Here is a 23,182-nt window from a genome sequence, read left to right as displayed (position 1 = left end):
CCTGGGTTTCTGTCCTGCCCACTTACTGCTCTGAGCCTCAGGAGGTATAAAATGAAGGTAATGTTTATCCCATCCGTATCATGAAGAGGAAAGGAAACCCAGAAAGTGGGAACAATCCTGGGGCATCGTTTCCAGTGATTCCTGAGGATAATTAATTCCCACATCTGTGTACTGTTCCATGGTACTGACAAGTGATGGATTGGGTTTCTGCGTCATTCTTTGGTGAACCGTGTCCACACTTGCTGAAACCAAGAGCCTATAGTGAGTGACAGGAAATGATCTGTGGACTTGCCTGTAAAAGACATGTGGTGGGAAAAGGCCAGACCGGAGGGCTGATGGTGCAGTAATGTGTGACAACATGAAACGTTTTTAAACTTGCTAGCGTGTGAAAGTTCTAAATGCAGTACTTGAAAGCTAGAAAACAGGGACGCCTGGGTGGCTCAATGGTTGAGCATCTGCCTTCCGCTGAGGACATGATCTTGGGGTCCCCACGGGGAGCCTGCTTCTCCCTCTGCCTATATCTCTGCCTCTTTCTGTGTGTCTCTCATGAATAAATAAAATCTTTTTTTTTTTTTAAAGAAAGAAAACTGGAAAGCAATCAATAGATGTTAGGGTTTTTTTTTTCTCCTACTGATAAAATACAAACTAATTTAGTGTGGGATCTAATGGGGTAAAAAGTGGAGTTGAGTCCTTCAGAGCACACACTGGGCACCACCCTTTGCCTGTGGGGGAGTCTTCAATTGTTATTATTATTAATATTATTGTTATTGTTATTTTGGAACAAAGGAGAAGCATATACAGCCTTTAAACCCCTCCCTTGGCCTCTTGACTCTGGACATGGGACTTCTCAGCTCTGCCCACTTGCAGCAATAGGATTTGTCTAGCTAGCTTGGCACTTTATTTATTTATATATATATGTTTATTTATTTTTTAGATTTTACTTCTTTATTCATGAGAGACAGAGAGGGAGAGAGAGGCAGAGACATAGGCAGAGGGAGAAGTAGGCTCCTTGCAGGGAGCCGGATACGGGACTCGATCCCAGGACCCTGGGATCAAACCCTGAGTCAAAGGCAGACGTTCAACCACTGAGCCACCCAGGCATCCCTGGGCACTTTTTTTAAAAGGACGATTAAAGTCTTTTTTTTTTTTTTTTTAATGATTAAAGTCTTACCTGCTCCTTAGTAAAAGTTTGGGGAAGTGTAGTAAAGTGTAAAGAGGCACACAATCTGTGATCAGCATCCTCCTCTCCACAGTCACCACATATGTCCCCTAGAGGCACTGTTGCTCTCAGGCAGATTTTTTTTTCCAGTCTTTTTTCTTTGAATTTCTTCTTTACATAGTTGAGATATAGTTCTTAGATCTTGCTTTATTACTTTTCATATTATACATAAGGATTTTCTTTTACAAATTAAAGTATTGGGAGCACTTGGCTGATTTGGTTAGTAGAGCATGGTACTCTTAATCCCATGGTTGTGGGCTCAAGCCTCACGTTGGGCATCCAGCCTACTTAAAAAAAAAAAAAAAAAAAAAAAAGAAAAACAGAAAACGAGGGACACATGGGTGGCTCAGTTGGTTGGGCCTCTGACTCTTTGTTTCCATTTGGATCATGGTCTCTGGGGTCTTGGGATTGAGCCCTGTGTAGAGAAGGGCCTGTGGCTCTATGCTCAGCGCAGTTTTCCTGAGATTCTTTTCTTCCCCCTCCCATGCTTCTCCCCATGCATGTGCATGCGCCCTCTCAAAATAAATAAATGAATAAAAATCTTTTAAAAAACCTAAAGTGTTATTTATCAAATGATTAAATATGTACTTCTAGAAACATTTATTTTTTTTTAAAATTTTTATTTATTTATGATAGTCACACACACAGAGAGAGAGAGAGAGAGGCAGAGACACAGGCAGAGGGAGAAGCAGGCTCCATGCACCAGGAGTCCGACGTGGGACTCGATCCCGGGTCTCCAGGATCGCGCCCTGGGCCAAAGGCAGGCGCTAAACCGCTGTGCCACCCAGGGATCCCCTAGAAACATTTAATATAAAAGTGTATGAAAGCAAAAAGTGAAATTCTAATACCATCTATAAGTGTCCTTAATAATAGAAAAAGTTCAAATATTGAAATGTATGAAGTAGTAAGAGAAAGTCCCTTTAATACAACCTACCAGGGCTATATAGTACTAGATAATTTTAAATGATTGCACTATTGGCCGTGTAATGTCCTGGTAATGCCGTCTACTAGTGCCAACCATTGTTAGTTCCAGCATGTGCTCTTTCAGAGTTTTTTCTCTTTTGTATATGTGTGTGTGTGTATGTATATAAGTTACTGAAATGGAATTGTACAGTTGTCCAGCTTGCATTTTTCATTTACTAATGTGTTTTGAATAACCTTCTATAGTATAAGCATTTGCCAGTATCACGAAAACACTTATCTGAATGGTACTTTAAATGGCTACATAATATTTCATTATTTAGATGTTCTCTGTTTTATGTAATCATTTCTCCTAAGGCTTCCAATTTGAACCTAAGTAAATATTTATCCACATTTCTCATTCTTTCCTAAAGCTAAGTCACAGACAGCCGCACCAAGTCAGAGATAAACATTTCACAGTTACCTCTCTGGGGAGAGCTTATCATTTTACACTTTCATCAGTAACTTACAGAAATATGCCATGACGGCAGTCATAAACGACTGTGATCATTTAAAAAAAATCTTTGTTGATGTTTAAGGGAAAAAGCTCTTGTTTGATTTGTGTTTCTTAGAATACTCAGTGTTCTTAGAGGTTAGAGCGCTCAGTGTTCTGGCAGGTTTAATAATCTTCCAGTGATTTCTGGAACAGAGGTAATATGCCCTCTATAAAACAAAAAATTAATTCCCAGCTCAGATTCCTTAGAACTTCCTGGACGTCATTCCTGGAACCAGAGCTTGGATGTTCTCTGCTTTGGATCAGAAACCTCATCTTTGTCTAGGAAGTCCTATGCTGTTTCCAGATGCCCCCTGCCCCCCAGAGTGGAACCTGTAGCCTTGCCCCCTTACTTTTTTTTCTTTTTTTCTTTTCTTCTCTTTTATTTATTTATTCATGAGAGACAGAGAGACAGAGAGAGGCAGAGACACAGGCAGAGGGAGAAGCAGGCTCCATGCAGGGAGCCCAACGTGGGACTCAATCCCAGGTCTCCAGGATCACGCCCTGGGCTGAAGGCGGCGCTAAACTGCTGGGCCACCCGGGCTGCCCGTCTTGCCCCCTTTCCTCTCAGAACCTGGGAGCAGAAAAATAAGCGATCCTCGCTCCCAGGCTGGACTTGGGCTTTACTTGTGGTCAGACAGCACGAGCTTCGTTTTCCTCCATGGTGGGCTGTTTGTGTCCTTCCTTTCGCCTTGGCTGCCAGGGAGGGACTAGAGGCTGTCACCTGGGTGCCTGATGGGGGCAAAAAGTGGAGAAAGGATACTCTAATTGGTTCTCATTTTCCTTTGTAAAACACCGAGTCCTCTGGAATATTTATATTCCATATATATATATAGAGGGGAAAGTTCCAAGAAAGTAAAATAATTATAAATGAACTTCAGTGGCTGTTAAGGAGCAGGGGGGGTGGGAATCCTTGGGTGGCTTAGTGGTTTGGCACCTGCCTTTGGCCCAGGGCATGATCCTAGAGACCCGGGATCAAGTCTCACCTCAGGCTTCCTGCATGGAACCTGCATCTCCCTCTGCCTGTGTCTCTGCCTCTCTCTCTCTCTGTCTCTGTCTCTCTGTCTCTCATGAATAAATAAATAAATCTTTAAAAAACGGGGGGTAGGGGGTTCTGTTAGTGAACCCTGCAGTTATTTAGTTCTAAGTGCTCATTCTTGTTACCCTAGTTTCGCAGAGCCAGGAAATGCTATCGAAGGTTCTAGGACCTTCTAGAAGTGAGTGTAACTAACTTTGAGGAAAGAATGGGAGAGGTTTGGAGAGCTAAAGACTTGCACTGCAGCCTTCTAACATATGCCCCATTGCTCTTTCCACACTCCCTCACCCCATTATAATTTGTTTCAGGCTATGAAAATAACATATAGTCATTGCAGGAAAAAAAAACTAAAAATCACTCTTTTTTTTTTTTTTTACTCAGAGATAATGACTATTAACATTTGGCATACATATGTGTGTATGCTCATACACATAATTTTTGATCATATAGGTGTGTGTTTCCATGTCTGTACACACACACACAAACACGCTTTTATACCACCTTTTATTTTTTAAAAGATTTTTATTTATTTATGCGAGAGGCAGAGACACAGGCAGAGGGAGAAGCAGGCCCCGTGCAGGGAGCCTAACATGGGACTCGATCCCAGGTCTCCAGGATCACGCCCTGGGTCGAAGGCAGTGCTAAACCGCTGAGCCACCTGGGCTGCCTCATTTTAAAGTATTTTAAATATTAAAGTAAAGTATTTTAAATATCTGTGTCATCAAACCTATTTTTGAAAACAATCTTTTTTTATGGTTGCATAATAGTATACGTGCTATAATTTATTGGGAGTTAGATATTGCTTAATGCTCATTTTTAAGTTTTTAATCTTTAAAACAAAAGATTCTATTGAGAGAGAGAGAGAGAGCATGTGCATGCGTGAGTAGTGGAGAGGGTCAGAGAGAGGGAGAGAGAGAATGTCAAGCAGATTCCTTGCCACCTGAGCAGACTCCTGAGCCACCCAGGTGCTCCTCTTTGCCTATTTTTTTTATATCAAGCTGTTAATTGAGTTATTTGCATCTCAGGGTAGGTTAAGTTGTTTTTTGTTCTACAGTGCAGATGTTTTTTCTGGTGTGTCATTTGCCTTTGGTTTATAGTATTTCACCTAAAGAAGGTGTGCATGTTTGTTTTTGTGTATAGTTTCAAAACTGCAGGAAAGTACAGTAGGAAATAACCTTTATTTACCTGCCACCCAGAATGCACAGATATTTATATGTTGTCCTTTTGACTTATTTCTGATAAAGGAAGTAGAATATTACAGACAGATTGGAATTGTCCTGGTTCCCCCTCCCATATTCCATTTCCCCCTTCCCCAGGGCCGCTGCTGTCATGAATTGAGTGTATGGATCCTTCCAGTCCCAGTTTTTCTTCTGTTATCACATATACAAGATTAATAAGTATTAGTTTGTGTGTGCTTGTGTTTGTTCATGCTTTAACATATACATACTATCACATAATTTACATATATCATTGAGCAGTTTTCTTTATTTGCACAGCAATGTGTTCAGTTCAATTAATAATTATATATACAAATCTAGTTCATTTATTTTGACCGCTGTGTAATATGGCATCCATGGACTATAACTCCAAATTCTTCCTAAATGTGTTTCTTTTATTTTTTTAAAGATTTTATTTATCCATTCATGATAGACAGAGAGAGGGCGGGGGGGGGGGGCAGAGACACAGGCAGAGGGAGAAGCAGGCTCCATGTAGGGAGCCTGATGTGGGACTTGATCCAGGGTCTCCAGGATCGCGCCCTGGGCCAAAGACAGGCACTAAGCCACCGAGCCACCCAGGGATCCCCCTAAAAGTGTTTATCATTTTTTCTATACTGATGAACATTGAAGATGCTGCTGGGTGTCTAGGTTTTCTTTGCAGTGCTGCAGTGAAAAACTGCACACGTTTCTCCTTCTGCAGGCTGGGAGATCTTCTCAAAGGGCCTGCCTAGGGGTATGTGGTGGGTCATGTGGATTTCAGCTCTACGGGCTCTTACCAGATTCTTCCTAGAGTGCTCATTCCAACCAAAACTCCCACCAGCCGTGTGAAAGGCTTCCTCCTGCCCCACACCTTCACCAAGACATGGTACTGTCAGGCTTAGTGATTTTTAGCCCATCCAGGAATGAGATAGCATCTCATTGTGGTTTTAATTTGCATATCCTGATTGCTAGTGGGATTGAACATCTTTAAAAATAGTTACTGTCTAGAGTTTAATAGATTTTTCTCTTCTCTGCACTTTCACTTCTTACCCTCCACTCACTTTTTCCATTGGGTTATCTTTGTCAGATGGGTGGTTAGTGTTCTTTATGTTTTAGATACTAGTGTCTTATGTGTATTGTGGCCATCTCCTGGTCCCTGGCCTACCTTGCCTTTTGCTTCTTCAACTTAGCATATATTGCCTTCAGTTAGACCACTGGCAAGCCCTCCTCATATAAGGCCAAGTTGGAGGCGCATTATATTCTTTTTTTTTTTTTTTTTTTTTTTTTATTCATGAGAGACACACACACAGAGCGGCAGAGACACCGGCAGAGGAAGAAGCAGGCTCCATGCAGGAAGCCTGATGTGGGACTCGATCCTGGGTCTCCAGGATCAGGCCCTGGGCCGAAGGCAACGCTAAACTGCTGAGCCCCCCAGGCTGCCCCACATTATAGTCTCAAGGAGCACGGCATCTATTCAGAATATTAAAAAGTTCTATAGGAACCCATCAGAGGGTTGGGGAGACATAGAGACAGCACTGGGTCTGGCAGCAACAAGCAGGACACCAAGAAGGGGCTGAGCAGGCCAGGAGGAGGACGAAGCCTTCTTGGTGAGGGGGTTGCCGAGGCAGAAATGCTGATGGTCAGTCTCAGAGTCTTCATCCTTCCTTGCTTCTGCTTCTTTCTCTCCTCATGGCCTCCAGCCTGCCGGCCCCTGACCCACTCCTGGCTCCTTGCTCAGAACAGTTTGGCTTTTCAACAGTTTGATCTTTGGAACTTTGTATGTTGTTTCATGTTGAACAGAAGCCTGATTTTTGATGTCCTATGTATCAACCAGCCTTTACCTCTATAAGGCATGCCTTTTGTGTCTTACTGAGGAAATCCTTTTCCACGCCAAAGTCAAAGACAGTTACTCGCGTTTTCTTATGATAACTTTTGTTTTTCACACAGTCTTTAATCCGTCTGGAGCTTTTTTTGCTTTTGTAGTTAAACTTTTCTTTCCTTTTTTGTGGCTCTTCCTTTGCATCGATACTTTCTAGGCCCTCTCTGAGCTCCAACAGGTCTAGATCGCCAGGCTTTTCTCTGCCACCTTATGCTCTTTGCTGGCTCTGGGAGTCCCAGGTCGGGGTACTTGGTGTTTATCAAGGAGGTTTCTCTGCCTCGAGCACCTTTAGTGTTTGGTTTCATGTTCTGGACCCTGGCTCCAAGGGGCATGATTCCACTGGAGTTTAAAATTCGTTCAGTTTTTGAAACTTTCATGGTCTATTGTGTATGTGTTGTGCCTAGCGCTCGAAATGTTCTCAGATCTGGAAATGCTACAGAGTCACAGACCAGGGTCTCTTATAAAGATGCTCCTGCTTACCCTGAACTTGTGAACCTTTGTATTTTATCATAAGGGATCAAGGGAATTGATAAAGTATGCTACTCTTTTTTTTTTTTTAAGATTTTATTTATTTATTCATGAGAGACACACAGAGAAAGACAGAGACACAGAAGGAGAGGCAGGCCCCCTGCAGGGAGCCCAATGTGGGACTCGATCCTAGGACCCCGGGGTCATGAACTGAGCCAAAGGCAGGTGTTCACTGAGCCACAGGCACCCCAAAGTATGCTATTCTTGTCAGCATCCTAGCTTTATGGAAACTAAAGTTACACCTGAGAAGCTGGGGTGTTTTGAAATTTTTCCACCCCTCCTCACTCCATTTATTTATTTATTTTTAAAATATTTTACTTACTTATTCATGAGGGACAGAGAGAGAGGCAGAGACACAGGCAGAGGGAGAAGCAGGCTCCACGCAGAGAGCCCGACATGGGATCCAGGGTCTTCAGGATCACACCCTAGGCTGAAGGCAGGCGCTAAACCACTGAGCCACGTGGGCTGCCCTTCCTCACCCCATTTAGATCAGGACAAGACAAGAAAAATCATTATCCATCCAACAATGTGTATTTTCTGTATAGTCGAGGTGAAAAGAGACATGAAAATAAAGTTGACCAATTTATAGGACTTTCCTGATTGGTTTTCACCAGTGGCCTCTGGAGAGCATGTCGAAGATGATGTCCCAAACACCTGTGGGAAACAGCTTACAACAGGCCGTCGCCCTGTACCCGCACTGAGCGTGCCTCTGCCATCCTGTCCCCAGATGTCTCGCTGGCTTCTTGCTCAGCAGAGGGCAAGTGGGAGAGGTGGGCGTAGGATGATTCTCAAGGCCGTGCTGGTGTCCCTGGCCGCACAGCACCTGCCAGGGGCCGGGCCTGGCCATCCCAGGGCCACAGCGGCTTTCAGTAATCACCGCTCTTAGTGACAGTCGGCAATTTTGTGCATGTTTGTTTCTCTTCTCCTTTCTCACTGCATACAACATTTTCTTTTCGCCCTGCCTTTGTCTTTTTTCCTTAGGCCGGAAGCTGAGAGGAAAAGCCTTTTATTTTGTCAACGGCAAAGTGTTTTGTGAGGAAGACTTCCTGGTGAGTGTGTTCCCCAAACCTGCCCTGCCCGCAGTCCCGACCAGAGTCAGGGGGAGCCTGTGGGGAGACCGGGCCAGCCAGGAGAGTGTGGTTCCCCTGGGTGATCCCCGGCGGGGGTCCTGGCTTTCCTTCGGTGGATGCAGGGGGTGGCCTGGGATCCTGAAGCAAATGACAAGCCGCAGAGCTTTGTGCCTGGAAGGGACTTGAGGGTCACCTGGCCTGTCGTCTTGGTTCTGCCCATTTCCGCCGACCCCACCTCTCTTAGGCCTCTGGACTGGGGCTCAGGCCTTCGTTCCTCCGAATCCTGGCTGCTCTCTGTGGGCATCCAGCCTCTGCCACACTTCAGAAGTCTGTCCACGGGCCAGTGACACCCAGCCCTGAGCACCAGCTCTGTCGGCACCTCTCAGGCCAGCGGACGGTCCCCCAGGCTGTCCCCCAGCCCTTCACAGTCCGCTTGTCTGAAGCAGAAGCATCATGCTGCCTTGGGTCCTCATCTCGGAGAACGGTTTTCTGGGCTCATCTTCGGCCCCTCCTCCTTCCCACCTCCCCCAGAAAGTGGCTGAGCATTGATCCCCGTGCCACCATGGCCTCCCTGGGCCCACTTAGCTCCCCAGGATGGGTTGCAGCTCAGCGCCCCCACCCTGGGCCCTGCATCACGAGGGTTCAAGGCCTGTGCAGACAGAAGCTGTGCTCCTGAGCCCAGACCTGTGGCTCTCCCACTCTGCTGCTCGCTTGCACCCCTGCACAGCCTCAAGCCTTTGTGCCCTAGCTTGTGCCACTTCCCCTGCCTGGAGCGTCTTCACCCTTTCTTTGCCCCGATAACTGACAGCTGTGCCCCCTTCCCCGACAGCGAGCTCCCACCCTCCGTGCAGCCACCACACCAGGGCCTCTCTGGCGCAGCAGGTAGAACAAGGCAGGGTGGCCTCCCCCAGCCCTTTCTCTCTCCCCTGGACATGCTTCTTCCCCTTGGCCTCGCCAGCCCCTCACCTAGCACCAAGCATCCAGTGGCGCTCGGTAGACAGTGGATGACCTGAGCCTACGTTCCCCAGAGGACTCAGAAGTGGCTTGGGTTTGATGCACTGTGGCCCAGGCTTGCCAGTAACAGACAAGCCGACCCAAACCGGTAGAAGCAAAAAGGCAATGCACTCAGCAGGGGCCTCTGAGTCACTTTCTCTTCATTGGGGCCCTGCCTCTGCAGCATCAGCTCCTTCCTCAGGAGATTCCTGGTGGCCACCTGGTGGCAGTGGCATCGCTCTGGGGTTTGCATCCTCTACCGTTCAGCGTTCAGCGCTGATGGCCCAGAGTGTCCGTCCTGCTCCTCCAGCCTCATTGGCTCTATTGGGTCACATGCCCACCTGTGGGCACAATTGGTGCTGAAGGGAAACTGGGGCTCTGATTCCCCAGGTCCGAGTCAGTGCCCTGCCTTGCTTCCCAGCAGGTGGTAACCCCCCCCCCCCCCCCGCCCCACTCTTGGGAGTGCAAGGTTAGGGGGGATGTGGCTGGCTCCCCATGAAAGTAAGGAACTGCCACCCCTGGGACTGCACAAAGCTCCCTTTTTCTTTTTTTTTTTCCACCTTCCTTTGTATTACAGGCCCCTCCCCCCCCCCCCGTGTGTAATATCTAAACTTGTAGTATCTTTCAGTGTGTGGTATCTTTTCTCTGTGTGCTTTTCTGAAAAGCGTTCCTCATTTCTTTTGAGAGTCCAACTGTGTGTGTGTGTGTGTGTGTGTGTGTGTGTGTGTTTGGTAAAGATAGAGAGTATTTACCAAGTTTCTGTGAAACTAAGGGCATTGGCTTTTTAACCAGACCAGACTTGAATTTGATTCCTATTTTTACCTCTTAAAGGCTGTGTGACCTTGTGAAGGTCACTTGACCTCTCTGAGCTTTCATTGCTTTCATCTTAGAAATGGGATGATACATACTTTGTTTTAAGGATTAGAGAGGGGTGCCTGGGGGTACCTGAGTGGCTCAGTTGGTTAGACATCAGCCTTCCACTCTGGTGGTGATCCTGAGGTCCTGGGATCGAGGCCCACGTTGGGCTCCTTGTTCAGCTGGGAGCCTGCTTCTCCCTCTGTCTGCTACTCCCCCTGCTTGTGCATGCTCTCTCTCTCTCTCCTTCACAAATAAATAAATAAAATATTAAAAAAAGAGAGAGGTCCCTGTGTAGCTCAGTCAGTTAAGCATCTCCCTTCACCTCAGGTCGTGATCCCAGGGTTCTGGGATAGAGCCCCACATTGAGCTCGTTGCTCAGAAGGGACTATGCTATGCTTGTCCTTCTCCTTCTGTCTCTTCCCACACTTGTGCGCACATGCTCGCTCTCTCAAAAAAATAAAATAAAACAAAATCTTAGGGATGCCTGGGTGTCTCGGCAGTTGGGCGTGTCTGCCTTTAGCTCAGGGCATGATCCTGGAGTCCCAGGATTGGGTCCCACATCGGGCTCCCCACATGGATCTTGCTTTTCCCTCTGCCTGTGTGTCTACTTCTCTCTTTCTGTGTCTCTCATTAATAAATAAATAAAATCTTTAAAAAAATCAAAAAAATGTTTTAAGGATTAGAGCCTGCATCAGACTCTCCTGAAGGGCTTATGAAAATACATGTTACCAGATCCTCTCCCAGCGTTTCTAATTCAGTAGGTCTGGGGTGGAGCCCAAGAATTTGCATTTTTTTTACAAATTCCCAGTTGATGTCAGGGAACTCCTCTTTGAGAACCACTGGCTTAGAGATTGAAGCCTCTCTATGCACAGCCTCTTACACAGAGCCTAGCATGTTGTGGATGCCCAAATGCAGCTCTTGTTAGAGTGAGTGGTATTACTATTTGTAATGACTTTGTGGCAGAAGACATTCCATGATTCATCACACAACTGTGTTGTCCTCTGGGAAATGACAGATTCCTGTATGGAGTGACACATCTTTCTGAGAAGTTCCTTGTCATTCTGGTGGGCAAGTGACTGGGTCATCTGTCCTGCCTGGGTTTAACTTTCTTTTCTTTTTCCTCTGCAGTACTCTGGGTTCCAGCAGTCTGCTGACAGATGTTTTCTTTGTGGACATCTGATCATGGACATGGTGAGTAGGGTCAGCCAAACAAGATGATGGCATGGTAGGAGGGGGAGGCATTGATAGAAAAAAGAAACTAACAGTGGAAAACTGTATTTCCTACCTTGATTTGTGGTTGCATCTGGTTTTATTAAGAGAAGACCTGTGCAAGGCAGCTGCTTGCTCTAGGAGAAGCCACATTGTTTGCTTTTACTGATATAGCATGCTTAACCATGTAGTCCACACAGTGTTATGTCTCTCTCTCTCTTTTTTTTTTTAAGAATTTATTTTATTTACTCATGAGAGAGAGAGGCAGAGACACAGGCAGAGGGAGAAGCAGGCTCCATGCAGGAAACCCGAAGCGGGACTAGATCCTGGGTATCCAGGATCACGCCCTGGACTGAAGACGGCACCAAAATGTTGAGCCACCCGGGCTGCCCTGTGTTGTGTTTCTTTCTTTTTTTCCTTTTTTCATTTGTTCCATTTTATTTTATTTTAATTATTTTTTTATTGGGGTTCAATCTGCCAACATATAGCATACAGTGTTGTGTTTCTGATGATGCTCTTTTCTCTGGGCTTTTTGGATCATACTGGCCTCCCTCTGATTTTCTGTGGTCCTTGTGATGTCCTGGGTGAGATGCCAAATGTCAAACTTCATCTCCCTTGGAGTTGGGTACAGAAAGCTGGATAAACACAGTTGCTTGCCCCATGTTCTTCCTGGCTCTTTCTGTTCCTAAGATGAGTTTTGGGGGCCTGTTGTTAGTTCTGAGAGAGCAGAGCAAGAAGCAAGTTTTATACATTCTGTTCCTCACTCAGCCACTTTCACTCACTGGCTCTCTGAGCTTGTCTTGGGCCTCAGGATCTTTATCTCTTCACTGGGGACAGTTTTTCTTTCCTGGCCTCCTTATAGGGTAAGGTTGTGAGGTTAACAAATACAAAATACTTAGTGTATCTCAGGGATCAAACAGTTCACCATTGGATATCAGGCTTTTAGAATTTCTTTAATATACTGATCAAGGAAAAGTATCATACAACATTCCTTTAGTTGGAAAGCGGTAAATCCCTCTCTAAGCTGACACATTAACTATTCTGGAGAAGGGAATTGCTAATCATTGGTATTTTTTTTCCTTTACCTTTTTATTGAGAAACAACTAGGTAAAGAAAGGGTGTGTGTACATCTTAAGTGCATAGGTGAATGAAGTTTTGCATATGCACATACCTATGGAACCACACCTGGTCAAAGTGTGGATGTTTCCCACATCCCACACCTCAGAAACTTCCTTCTTGTCTTCCTTCCAGTCCAGAACCCCTCCTCCAAAGGTGCCCTCTGTTCTGAGCTCTATTGGTCTGCCTTTTCTCACTTAAAAAAACAATAGCAAAAACCATTTTGGGGGGATGGGGCAGGGCCAGTGGGAGGAGGAGAGAGAATCTTAAGCAGGCTCCATGCCCAGTGTGGAGCCCAGTGCGGGGCTCGATCCCACGACCCTGAGATCATGACCTGAGCAGAAATCAAGAGTCAGACGTTTAATCAACTGAGCCACCCAGGCGTCCCTAGAAAATGTTTTTTAAGTTCATCCATGTTATATCCTGTGGTAGTAGTTCATTTATTTTCATTGCTAAGTAGAGTTCCATTGTATGGATACAGCAGTTTGCAAATCTGTTGTTCTGCCGATGGGGATTTGGGTGGCTTCCAGTTTGAGGCTATTTATGAATAAAGCTGTTGTGAATATCTTTGGCATGTTGCTGGACAGAAACACTCATTTTTGTTGGTTTCGTGCTAACATGTATAAAACAGCAGTGAACCGGAGCCTGCCCTGTTCACGAGGACAACTTGCTCTTGTCCAGTCTTGAACACACCACGGCAGAGCTTAGCCCTGTGAGGGCTGAGTCCTCATTAGTAGCCAAGCCTCCCTGGAAGCATGGCCATCCACCCATTCCCCCAGAGGAGGCAGGGAGCCACACACCCTTAATCCTACCTTCCACAGATGCCAGCCAGACTCCACAGGGATCTGTTTCTTTGGTGGAATTTGTCCTCAATTTTAGAGTCCTTCTGGCAAACCCACCACATTTGAAGTCAACAGTATCCAAATTTATGAAGGTGATTATACCCTATTTTTATTTCTGGGTGTCATCAGGCTTCTTTGGGCCTCAGGGTATTTTAGTTACCTGTTGCTACATGATGAACCACCCCAAGAGGTCATAGTTTAACACAGCTCATTTATCACGATCCACAGAACTCCAATAGGTCTCAGCGGGATGATTGTTCTGCTCCGTGTGGCATTGGCTGGGGTCACTTATTCAATGGTGTTCAGCTGATGTCCCATTTAAGCACCCCGAGATGGGCTCTGCCCTCCAGGCCCCTCTCCCTGTGGCCACTGATCTCATCCAGTCATCTAGGTTGGACTTCTTACAGCAAAAGAGGAAGGAGAGCTGCCAGGCTTCTTAAGTCCTTGACTCGAAATCTCTCAACATCATTTCTTCCCCATTCTGTTGATCACAGAACATCACAAGGCCAGTCTCAATACGCGGCAGGGCAGGGAGGAGGGGCTCTCCTCCACTTCTTGAAGTGAGGACCAGCCTTGCATGCAGGAAGGGAAGGAATGAAGCTTTAGAGGCCACCTCTTCCACACAAGGATAGTGCAAAGTTGAACCTGGGTCCTGGCAGGTCTTCTCTAGGACTTGAGAACTTTTAGCAAATGTCTGTCCGGTAGTGACACCTACTTTTAAAAAAAGAACCCTTAACTGCTGCCAAGAATTTTTTTTTTTAATTTTTATTTATTTATGATAGTCACAGAGAGAGAGAGAGGCAGAGACATAGGCAGAGGGAGAAGCAGGCTCCATGCACCGGGAGCCCGATGTGGGATTCGATCCTGGGTCTCCAGGATCGCGCCCTGGGCCAAAGGCAGGCGCCAAACCGCTGCGCCACCCAGGGATCCCTGCCAAGAATTTTTGTAACGCAAGAAAAAGCATGCCTGCAGATGCCATTCTTGGTCCTCCAAGAGAAACAACCAGTTGTCCAATTCCTTATGTAAATTGTGGCCCCCGCCCTCCGCCTCCCCGGTTAGTAGAGGGGAATACTCTGAGCTTGCATGTTGAAAGTGGACATTTCCCCCCACATTAAAAAGAATCATCACAGCAAGTCAAAATGCAGCAAAATGGCATCTGTGTCCTGCCACGCTTCAGGCTCGTTGTGGGTGAAGTTAATTTAAGGGTCTCTTCTGCCAAGATGGCATTAGCCAGAGAGCGAAATGCATTCCAAGGTACAGATTGCCAGGTGGACTTTGGAAGCCCGGCCAGTTGTTCTTCCTATTTTGGCAGTTTATTGCAGATGGAGAGGGGCCTCAGGGGTTAGTGACACACCAGAGGGAATGAGGAAGCTGGGAGAGCACTCGAAGTTGCCAGCTTGCCTCAGAGGCTGCACCGTGTGAAGTGTGGCGTTGGCCTTGGCGGGGGAGAAGCAAGCCTCGGGCTCTGGAAGGTGCGCACCTTTCCTGCAAGTGTCACATGCATCAACACAAACTCAAACCGGTGGTTTTTCCATTTTAGCTTGCATTGGAATCATTTTATGAAAACACCAACTGCCGGGTCTGACCCTAGCTCTTCCGATTCTGGAGATCGGGGCCTGAGGATGTACATTTATAACAAGTTCCCAGGTGATGCTCATGCTGCAGGTCCAGGGACCACACTTTGGGATGAGCTGCCTTAAAAGGAAAACTGTTTGATGTCACCTAGCAAGGGGCCAGGAGGGACACAGTTCTGAAGGGAGGTGATTTGGCCACTCGCTGACATCCCCAAGGACATTCTTTGCATCTCTTCTCCCTCCTACCCTCCCTGTCTTAGCTCTGTCCCAGCTTCTTACCTTTCCAGGCACCATAACCAGATCAAATGACATTCAGAGGAAGAAGGTTTGTGGGACTTTCTCTACACTGTGTTTTATTTTTTTTTATTTTTTTAAAGATTTATTTATTTATTCATGATAGACATAGAGAAAGAGAGGCAGAGACACAGGAGGAGGGAGAAGCAGGTTCTATGCCGCGAGCCCGACGTGGGACTCGATCCCGGGACTCCAGGATCACGCCCTGGGCCAAAGGCAGGCACTAAACCGCTGAGCCACCCAGGGATCCCCTACACTGTGTTTTAAAAAATCAGCAGCGGGGCGCCTGTGTGGCTTAGTTGGTTAAGCGTCGACTTCTGATTTCTGCTCAGGTTGTGATCTCAGGGTCCTGGGATCCAGCCCTGTGTCAGGCTCCATGCTAGGCAGGGAGTCTGCTTGGGGATTTTCTCCCTGTGCTCTTCCCCCTGTGCACACACATGTTCTCTCTCTCTCTCTCTCTCTTTAGTAAATAAATAAATCTTAAAAAAAAAAAAAAAACAACAGAACACCAACAAAGAGGCTTTGCTTAGGCTTGGCTTTGAGATAATGAGTGGTTGAGTCACAGCTTCTGGATTATCACGCTGCAGAGTGAAAGCTGCTTTGGAGGGGCTCTTGGGAGGCAGAAGTTAAGAGGTTTTCTGAGCTCTGCCATTTCCATGTGGAATTAACTTTAATCCTTCCATGGATGGGCTGCCTCCTAAATCTGGGACGGAGCCTTGTGTGGCCCTGCCTGCTTCGCATCATTTCCAGCAAAGAACTGCAGAAGAACCTTCTAAATTATCCTCTGGAGGGTTATGTAGAGGAGAAGGATCCTGTTTGGCTCCCTCCTGTTGTACATTCACCCAGATTTGCCTTTCCTTCCCTGTGATCTCTTGATGCTGGTCCAAGTGCAACTCGGACGAGTGTGCGTCATGTGGTGTGATCACCCCTAGGGTCCCTCGGCCTGACATGTTCCTCTCCTTCCCACCGTCCAGCCCGTACCTGTGGTCCCCACTGAGTCCCGGCCTCTTCTTTTCTGCCCCAGATCCTACAGGCCCTTGGGAAGTCCTACCACCCCGGCTGCTTTCGCTGTGTCATCTGCAACGAGTGTTTGGACGGGGTGCCCTTCACTGTGGACTCTGAGAACAAGATCTACTGTGTCCGAGATTATCACAAGTAAGGAGGGATGGGGCGCAGAGGGGCCGCAGGTGCGAGCCACGTTGATCTCACCGTGTGAAGGGTGGACACCTGCTGAGGGGCATCCTTGAGCTGCTTGTTCCCTTAGGCCACAGTCCAGCAAAGGCTTAGTGGTTTTAAGGGTGTAGCAGGGGTTGGGATGCGTGGGTGACTCAGTGGTTGAGCATCTGCCTTTGGCTCAGGTCATGGTCCTGGGGTCCTGGAATTAAGTCCCACATCAGGCTTCCCACGGGGAGCCTGTTTCTTCCTCTGCCTATGTCTCTGCCTCTCTTTCTGTGTCTCTCATGAATAAATAAATAAAATCTTTGAAAAGGGGGGGTGTGTAGCAGGGGCCACGGGAGGTCCACTGATGCCAGTGCAGACAGGAACTGGTTATAGGATCATGTTTACTGAAAAATCAGAACCCAAATCCCTAGACTCAGATTCCTAGTGAGGCCTCAAGAGGCATCTGTCAAGCTGGTGTCTCCAGCTTTACTCAGCCTCACATGGCAGCGACTCAGTGCTGAGTGCCACCACCTTGGCGTCCCTGGGCCTGTCCATGCTGGGCACCATAAGGGAGAGAAACAAGGTAATCTTTATGCCTAGTAGAGTAAGAGGGTCCAGGTAGGCTTGGTGCTACTAAACACCTCCCAGGGAATGAGCCAGGCTATCTTGATACAAGGGCTGGGGGTGGGGGGTTCAGGTGAAGAGTGATGGGCAGGAGACCAGCCGTGAGGAAGGCTCCGTATCGGCTTCAGGACTTGCCTCCCAGGAACAAGACAATACACATTCTACTGCCTCTTCTCCCGGCAGGGTGCTGGCTCCCAAGTGTGCAGCTTGCGGGCTTCCCATCCTTCCACCTGAGGTAAGATACTTTTTCAGACCTGTTCTTGGTGTCTTCCATGACATGAATATCTCCCCAGGATCATCGGCAAGATCTGTGTCCCGTCCTTACACCTTTGAAAACAATCCTTCTAAAATGCCCCCTCTGACATTAATAGTGTCCTCACCAAGAAACCCCTCTCTCATTGGCTGGTCTCCCCAGCCCAGTGCCCCTCGTGTGCCCTATTTGCCCCTACAATCAGGTTAAACTCCTGAATTCGACAGTGACTCCCACATTAGAAGATGAGCAGAAAGCTTGCCTTTCATTCGTTATTTTTTAGAAAAATCACTCTCCACATAGGTGGTTTCTTCAGTGTTGACCCTGACATTCCAGAAAGTAGGGTGGCTGTCCCTCCTATTTCCTCTCTCCTCAGTTAAAGATGTCCTCTCTCCAGTGGGGGACCTCACTATGGATTTATGCTCTCCTGAGGCCACCCACTTGCTACCTCAGAATCCCCTACCACAGCTTGCGGAACCTAGTGGGTCCCCCAGCTGGGCTCTTGTTCTTACTTTTGCTCCATCCAGGGCTCAGATGAGACCATCCGTGTCGTGTCCATGGACAGAGACTACCACGTGGAGTGCTACCATTGCGAGGTAGGCCCCTCCCTGCCCAGATGCCTTAAGCCTGTTTAAAAAGTGCCAGAGAAGAGGATCCCAGGTTGACTGGGGCCTGAGATGGTCAGGAAGGTGTGGTCAAGGGCTGCCCTCCAGGTCCAGGGGTGAAGCCTGACTTGTGGGGAAGGTTGGAGGACATGCAGATGTTTGGGACCTGAAGGTCATTACTGTTTTCTCTACGTCTGTGAACTACCAAGTCCTAAAATCATGGCAGTTTGTCTTCATGAAGCTGCAGATGGGAGGTTCTTGGGGACTCTGGGTTTCACATGCTCCATTGTCAGGCAGCTGTGTGATTTGGGGAGCAGATGCCCTCCCCTCCAGTTTATAGGCCATTCTGTCCACCAAGAGCGCCTTCCTGAGCTGAGCTCTGGAAATCATCAGAAACCAGCCCCTCCTCGGGAATAAGCACGTCACTGGTTGGTGTGAAGGTGGGTGGGGGCCCATCTACCCCCTCTCTTACCTTGTATCACACCGGGGCTGAAGGAGCCCCAGGGGCCCTGTGACTCTCAGGCAGGGCCCCTCACCGGCCCACATGAAGGGTACACACACTTTAAGTGCCCATGGAGTTTCAGCCAGAATCAGGTGGATTCACCCATAGAGGGAGAATAGATTTCTTCTTTTGTGACGCGGTGGGTGGGAGAGGGCATGGGGGTCAGGGTGGGAGGCTGGAGCTCACTGCCAGCATGGAAGATCTAGGTGGGAGCCCTTGCCAGTGGCACCCCAGGCCGGAGAGAAAGGGGGTGGGGCCATTTGCTCAGGACAGTCCTCTCTATGCATTCAGTGTGGTGCTGTCCCATAGAAACCTGAGAGCCACAGGTTCAAGTCACAGGTGTCATTTTGTTTTCTAGTAGCCACATTAGAAAAAGGAAATGGTTGGGATTCATTCTTCTAATATTTTATTCAACTGGTATGTCCAAAGCGTTGTATCCATACGCAGTCGGTATGAGGCATTTCTCACGAGGCCTCTTTACGTTCATTTTTTGCCCTAAGTCTTGGCAGCGCCATGTGTGTATACACTGAGGTCCCATCTCCCTTCTGACCAGCCCTGTCTCAAGTGATCCATAGGGACGAGTCACCCCTTCACTTGGCAGGACCCCCCCTTCTGCACTGGCATTTGCTGCCCCCAGAGAATCATGCAGCACCCTCTGCTGGTCCCCGGGACGTCGGCCTCTGGGTCAGTCTTGCAATCCCTTGTGTTCTGGTCTGTTAGCACTGTTTGCTTCCCCCCCAGGACTGCGGTCTGGAGCTCAATGACGAAGATGGTCACCGCTGCTACCCCCTGGAAGACCACCTGTTCTGTCACTCCTGCCATGTCAAGAGACTGGAGAAAAGCCCCTCATCTGCAGCTCTTCACCAGCACCGCTTCTAGCCGGAGCCTCTTGCACACCTCACGCGGCAGAAGAGAAGCCAGGGCAGCAAAGCAAGACATCTGCCTGTTGGCTCCTGTGGCCCCTGGGGTGGAGGTGGGGCGGGGGGGGGTGGGTTTCTGCATACGCCTGGGGTGCCTTTCCTTTCACCAGGGAGGTGAGCCCTACCTGTCTGGTATGTGTATTTGCCAAGTGCCTTCCTCCACCGCCACGCCTTCATCACGTTACTCAGGAAGACGCTCCAGCAGTGTGTGGCAGGCGACAGGGCATTGCAGCAGCGCAACCGCACGCACCTGCAGCCCCTCTGGGAATAGTCCAGGCTTCAGGGGGGAAGGTTTGCACTGAGCATGTTTCACAATATCCTCTGCAGAGAGATCTCAGCTGCCAGTACAGTCAGCCCTTTCCTCTCCCTTGGGAAAATACCTGCACCCAAACACTACCCCCACCCCGTACACGTCCATGACATGATTTAACACTGCACCCAGACACACCACACACACACACACACACACACACACACACACACACAGCATTATTTAAGACTTCCACCCCAGAGACTCCTTTCGTCTGTAGAATGGCTGCAAATTTTCATTGCGTTATGACAAGAGGGAAGCTCTGACATGTGCTCTGCATCTTAGGAAGAATTTAGTGGGTAAACCAGAGCCAGGTTTTGGAATACATGAGCCAGACGGGGTTTTGTTGTGATATACACTGACAGTGTTTAGGGTACCCCTGCAAATCCTCCCTTCCTTAAAGGCAGCTGGGAGCTCGAAGGAGATTTGCTGTGTTCTAGCCAAGTGTGCTTTGGGACGAGGTCTTGGTGCAGGCACCAGGCCTCCTTTGCCCACTGGTTTGCACTGTTTCCCTCTAGAGCTCTCGAGAGTCTGTGACTTCGGAGTTGCTCCCACAAAGGCAGGTCTCAGGATCCCACATGGTGGGGGACCTCTCCATGCCTGTTTCAGCTTCTTTATCAGTGGGCTTTGGGCCATCCTGCCCACATGCCGAGAGCTAGCCCCTTACACACGGGGAGTGTGTGTGTGTGTGTGTGTGTGTGTGCATGCGTGCATGTGTGTGCGAGATCTCTAAGAAGCATAGGAGTGGGTGCCTCAGGACAGATCAGTGTGTTCATCTCCCACGTCTCTCCCTCACCCAGTTCTTGGCACAGGCGTGACGTGTGAAGAAAGCGGTATAAGGTACACTGCTCTTGTCTGTTGTTTCTTCTTTTTTAACTCTTTGCCTCCACTTTTGGTCTTCCACACACACAAAATACCTCACGGATACGAGCTACGCAGATTAGAAGGCGTCTGGCCATCACACTGAACTCACATGCTGGTGTGTGACAAGCCTCTGCCTCCACGTGGGCCAGACTCCAGTGGCTCAGGTCCCTGTAACCCGAACGTAAGGTCAGCTGTCTGCAGATCAGATCAAACACGGGCATTATTGCCCTGCTGCATTTCATCATGCTGGTTCCCCAGGGTCGCTGGCAAGGGCTGAGGGAGGGCCACATGCTGGCAAGATATCAAGGCCACCTGCGTACTCAGGAAGCATAGCTTGCCCTGCGTGTCACCCTCCTGAGGCCAGACGTCCGAATTCCTGGTATTTCAGTGAAAAGATGGTGTAAAAAAATAAAAAAGAAGGTTGGCTGACATTTGCCCACTTGGCCCGCTGGCCTATGTCTTGTCACAGGAGGCAGGGGCCAGCTCATGGCTGCTAGCCAGGTCCGGGGGCATCACGTTGGCATCTGCTCCCCGCCTCCTCACCTCACACCCAGGGCAGCAGGGGCCGTGGAAGGCGATCCGCAGAGCCCAAGGCACTTGGGACTAGCAGCCTTTTCAGTGGGGCCCGGCTCCAGCTCGAGGCCCTGTTTTGCTTCATCTGGTAGCTGCTGCTATAAGAAGCACAGAATTGGCACCATGAGTTGTCTCCTGTTTTTCTTAAGTTCGTTCTGTTAGATGGCCAGATGTCACTTCAGTCCATCGATTCCGTTGCATAGGTTGAGCCTCCAGGAGCCTGTGGATGATGCATGGGGCTGGGGAAGTGAACCCTGGGGCTGAACCCCCCTCTTCCCGTAGAGTTGTCAGCTCGGCTCTGGCAAGGCTGGTGGGCGTGTGAAGCCAGCCAATACATCTTGTCTTGGCCAACCTAGGAACATTCCTGGCCTTGCTGACACCTTGACTCCACTTGCAAGTCCAGCAAAAGTGAAGAAAATTGCCTGAGAGCAACCGTCAGAAGCAGGGACTTATTTGCAAATTGGGTAGCTAATTAGTTAGAAAAATCTGTGATTAATTTTTTTAAATGAAATGTTTTTAAGTTGCTTTGATGGAGGTGATTTGGATATCTGCCGATACGGTGTTTTATACTGTTGGGGAAAGAACCATAAGAGTTTCTAGAAGCCCTAGAAATTGGAGCGGCGAGTGGCGTTGTTTCAGCATCCTGGAGAGAGCACGGGTAGGCATCTCACGCGAGTTTTGTTTCTCAGGCTCTTGCGCTAAAAGCCCTGAGGAGACGTTCACCTGCGTGGCATCTTAAACATTCTGTAAGCTGTTAGCCAAACAGAATTATAATGGGGTTGCATTTATAGGCACCTAGAAAGAAAACACAAGCACTGGGTACACCCAGGTGCATATGTCTGTTTTTAAAAGTAGAGCGGATAGCCCTTCCTGAGTTCCCTAGATAGCTCTTGGCCTTTAGATAAACAAGAATTACGGTCCGATCGCAGACCCCAAAGCCAGCCCCCAGCCCTCTCCCCCACCTCGTCTTGCCATTCGTTTTTTCCTTCCCCCAGCGAAGGCCGCGCAACAGCTGCCAGGGTCTGGGAGAGCCAATAGCCTGGTTTGGCCGGCTCTTCTCTCTGTTACTGTCCTACCCGGCGCTGGGCAAAGAGTGATGTGTTCATCTCTCACCGTGGAAGGGCGTTGGGTCCTGTCTGCGTCATCGCCCGTACCTGGCAGCGGGACTTTGTTCCTCTGTGGTCAGTGCCCGAGACAGAACCTCTTTGGGCCGGGGCCACTGAGGCGCTGCCGCCAACCACATGTGCGGGACTGGACTCCAGACCGGCCTTGTTGGCTGGACACCCCCACTTGTTCCACCTCTGTCTGCCAGGAAACCCGAGTTCTTTATAGTCTCCTCTGTGCCAGGAATCCATTCTCATTTCCAGGTTATTTGAAATGAGTCTTAAAAAGCAATAGAAGAAAGTGAGTAAAACACGTTAGCTGTCGTTCCGAGCCGGAACTGGACAGACGTAGGAAATTCCCGTATGATGTATGAAAATTTCACCGTGCAGGGAAATTACTTCCCTCTGAGATCTCCTCTTTTCCTATAAAAATTATTCAAAATTGTACTGTTACTGTCAAATTACTCAAAATATTGTTACTATGAAATTATTCAAAATTGTACCGTTACTATCAAATTATTCGACATATCATGCCAATAAACTGCATCAATTTGTAGACGATTAAAGTGTTCTCCAACACAGTGACGCTCACTGGGTTTTCTTTGGGGTGTGTGGAAGTAAGCAGACAGTGCTTTTTGCTAACTGGATTTGGCTGCCTTTTAGAGTTCTAGATCCTTAAGGGAACACATGGGCATCAAAACTACAAAAGGTCCAAGATTTTAGCCCCCTTGCCCAGCTAATAGGGTAACATGCTGTGGGTTCATGGATCGTGGTGGAAGTTATGAGACTCTTAGGTCAGAGACAGAGGAAAGGTAAATGTGCACCAGCCATAAGTGACTGAATCCCTGAGCCTTCATCCCATGAGGGCTCCCAAGAAGAGGGCCAGGTGGTGGCCCGCATGCAGCTGGGCTGCATTACAAGACACCCAAGCTTAGGGAACCTCAGTTTTACACTGACCAGTAAGCCTGCCTGAGTGTTGCTCCAGAGAGAGACACTGTGTCTG

At 48.2% G+C, this 23,182-nt stretch overlaps 1 protein-coding gene across 1 annotated transcript in view; it reads left to right on the top strand.

The window, feature by feature from the left end:
* The window catches only part of LIMD1 (LIM domain containing 1), a 70,187-nt gene extending 47,427 nt beyond the window's left edge, over positions 1-22,760 (top strand). Inside the window, 6 exon segments of the mRNA XM_025458248.3 lie at positions 8,293-8,360; positions 11,361-11,423; positions 16,292-16,422; positions 17,236-17,287; positions 17,830-17,898; positions 19,151-22,760. Coding sequence (XP_025314033.3) covers positions 8,293-8,360; positions 11,361-11,423; positions 16,292-16,422; positions 17,236-17,287; positions 17,830-17,898; positions 19,151-19,288 — 521 coding nt within the window. The 3' untranslated portion in view covers positions 19,289-22,760.
* Positions 22,761-23,182: the final 422 nt, after the last annotated feature.

The sequence above is a fragment of the Canis lupus genome, chromosome 20 (assembly GCF_003254725.2).
Source record: "Canis lupus dingo isolate Sandy chromosome 20, ASM325472v2, whole genome shotgun sequence".
Taxonomy (NCBI): Eukaryota; Metazoa; Chordata; class Mammalia; order Carnivora; family Canidae; genus Canis; species Canis lupus.
This window is presented reverse-complemented; position numbering and strand designations above follow the sequence as displayed.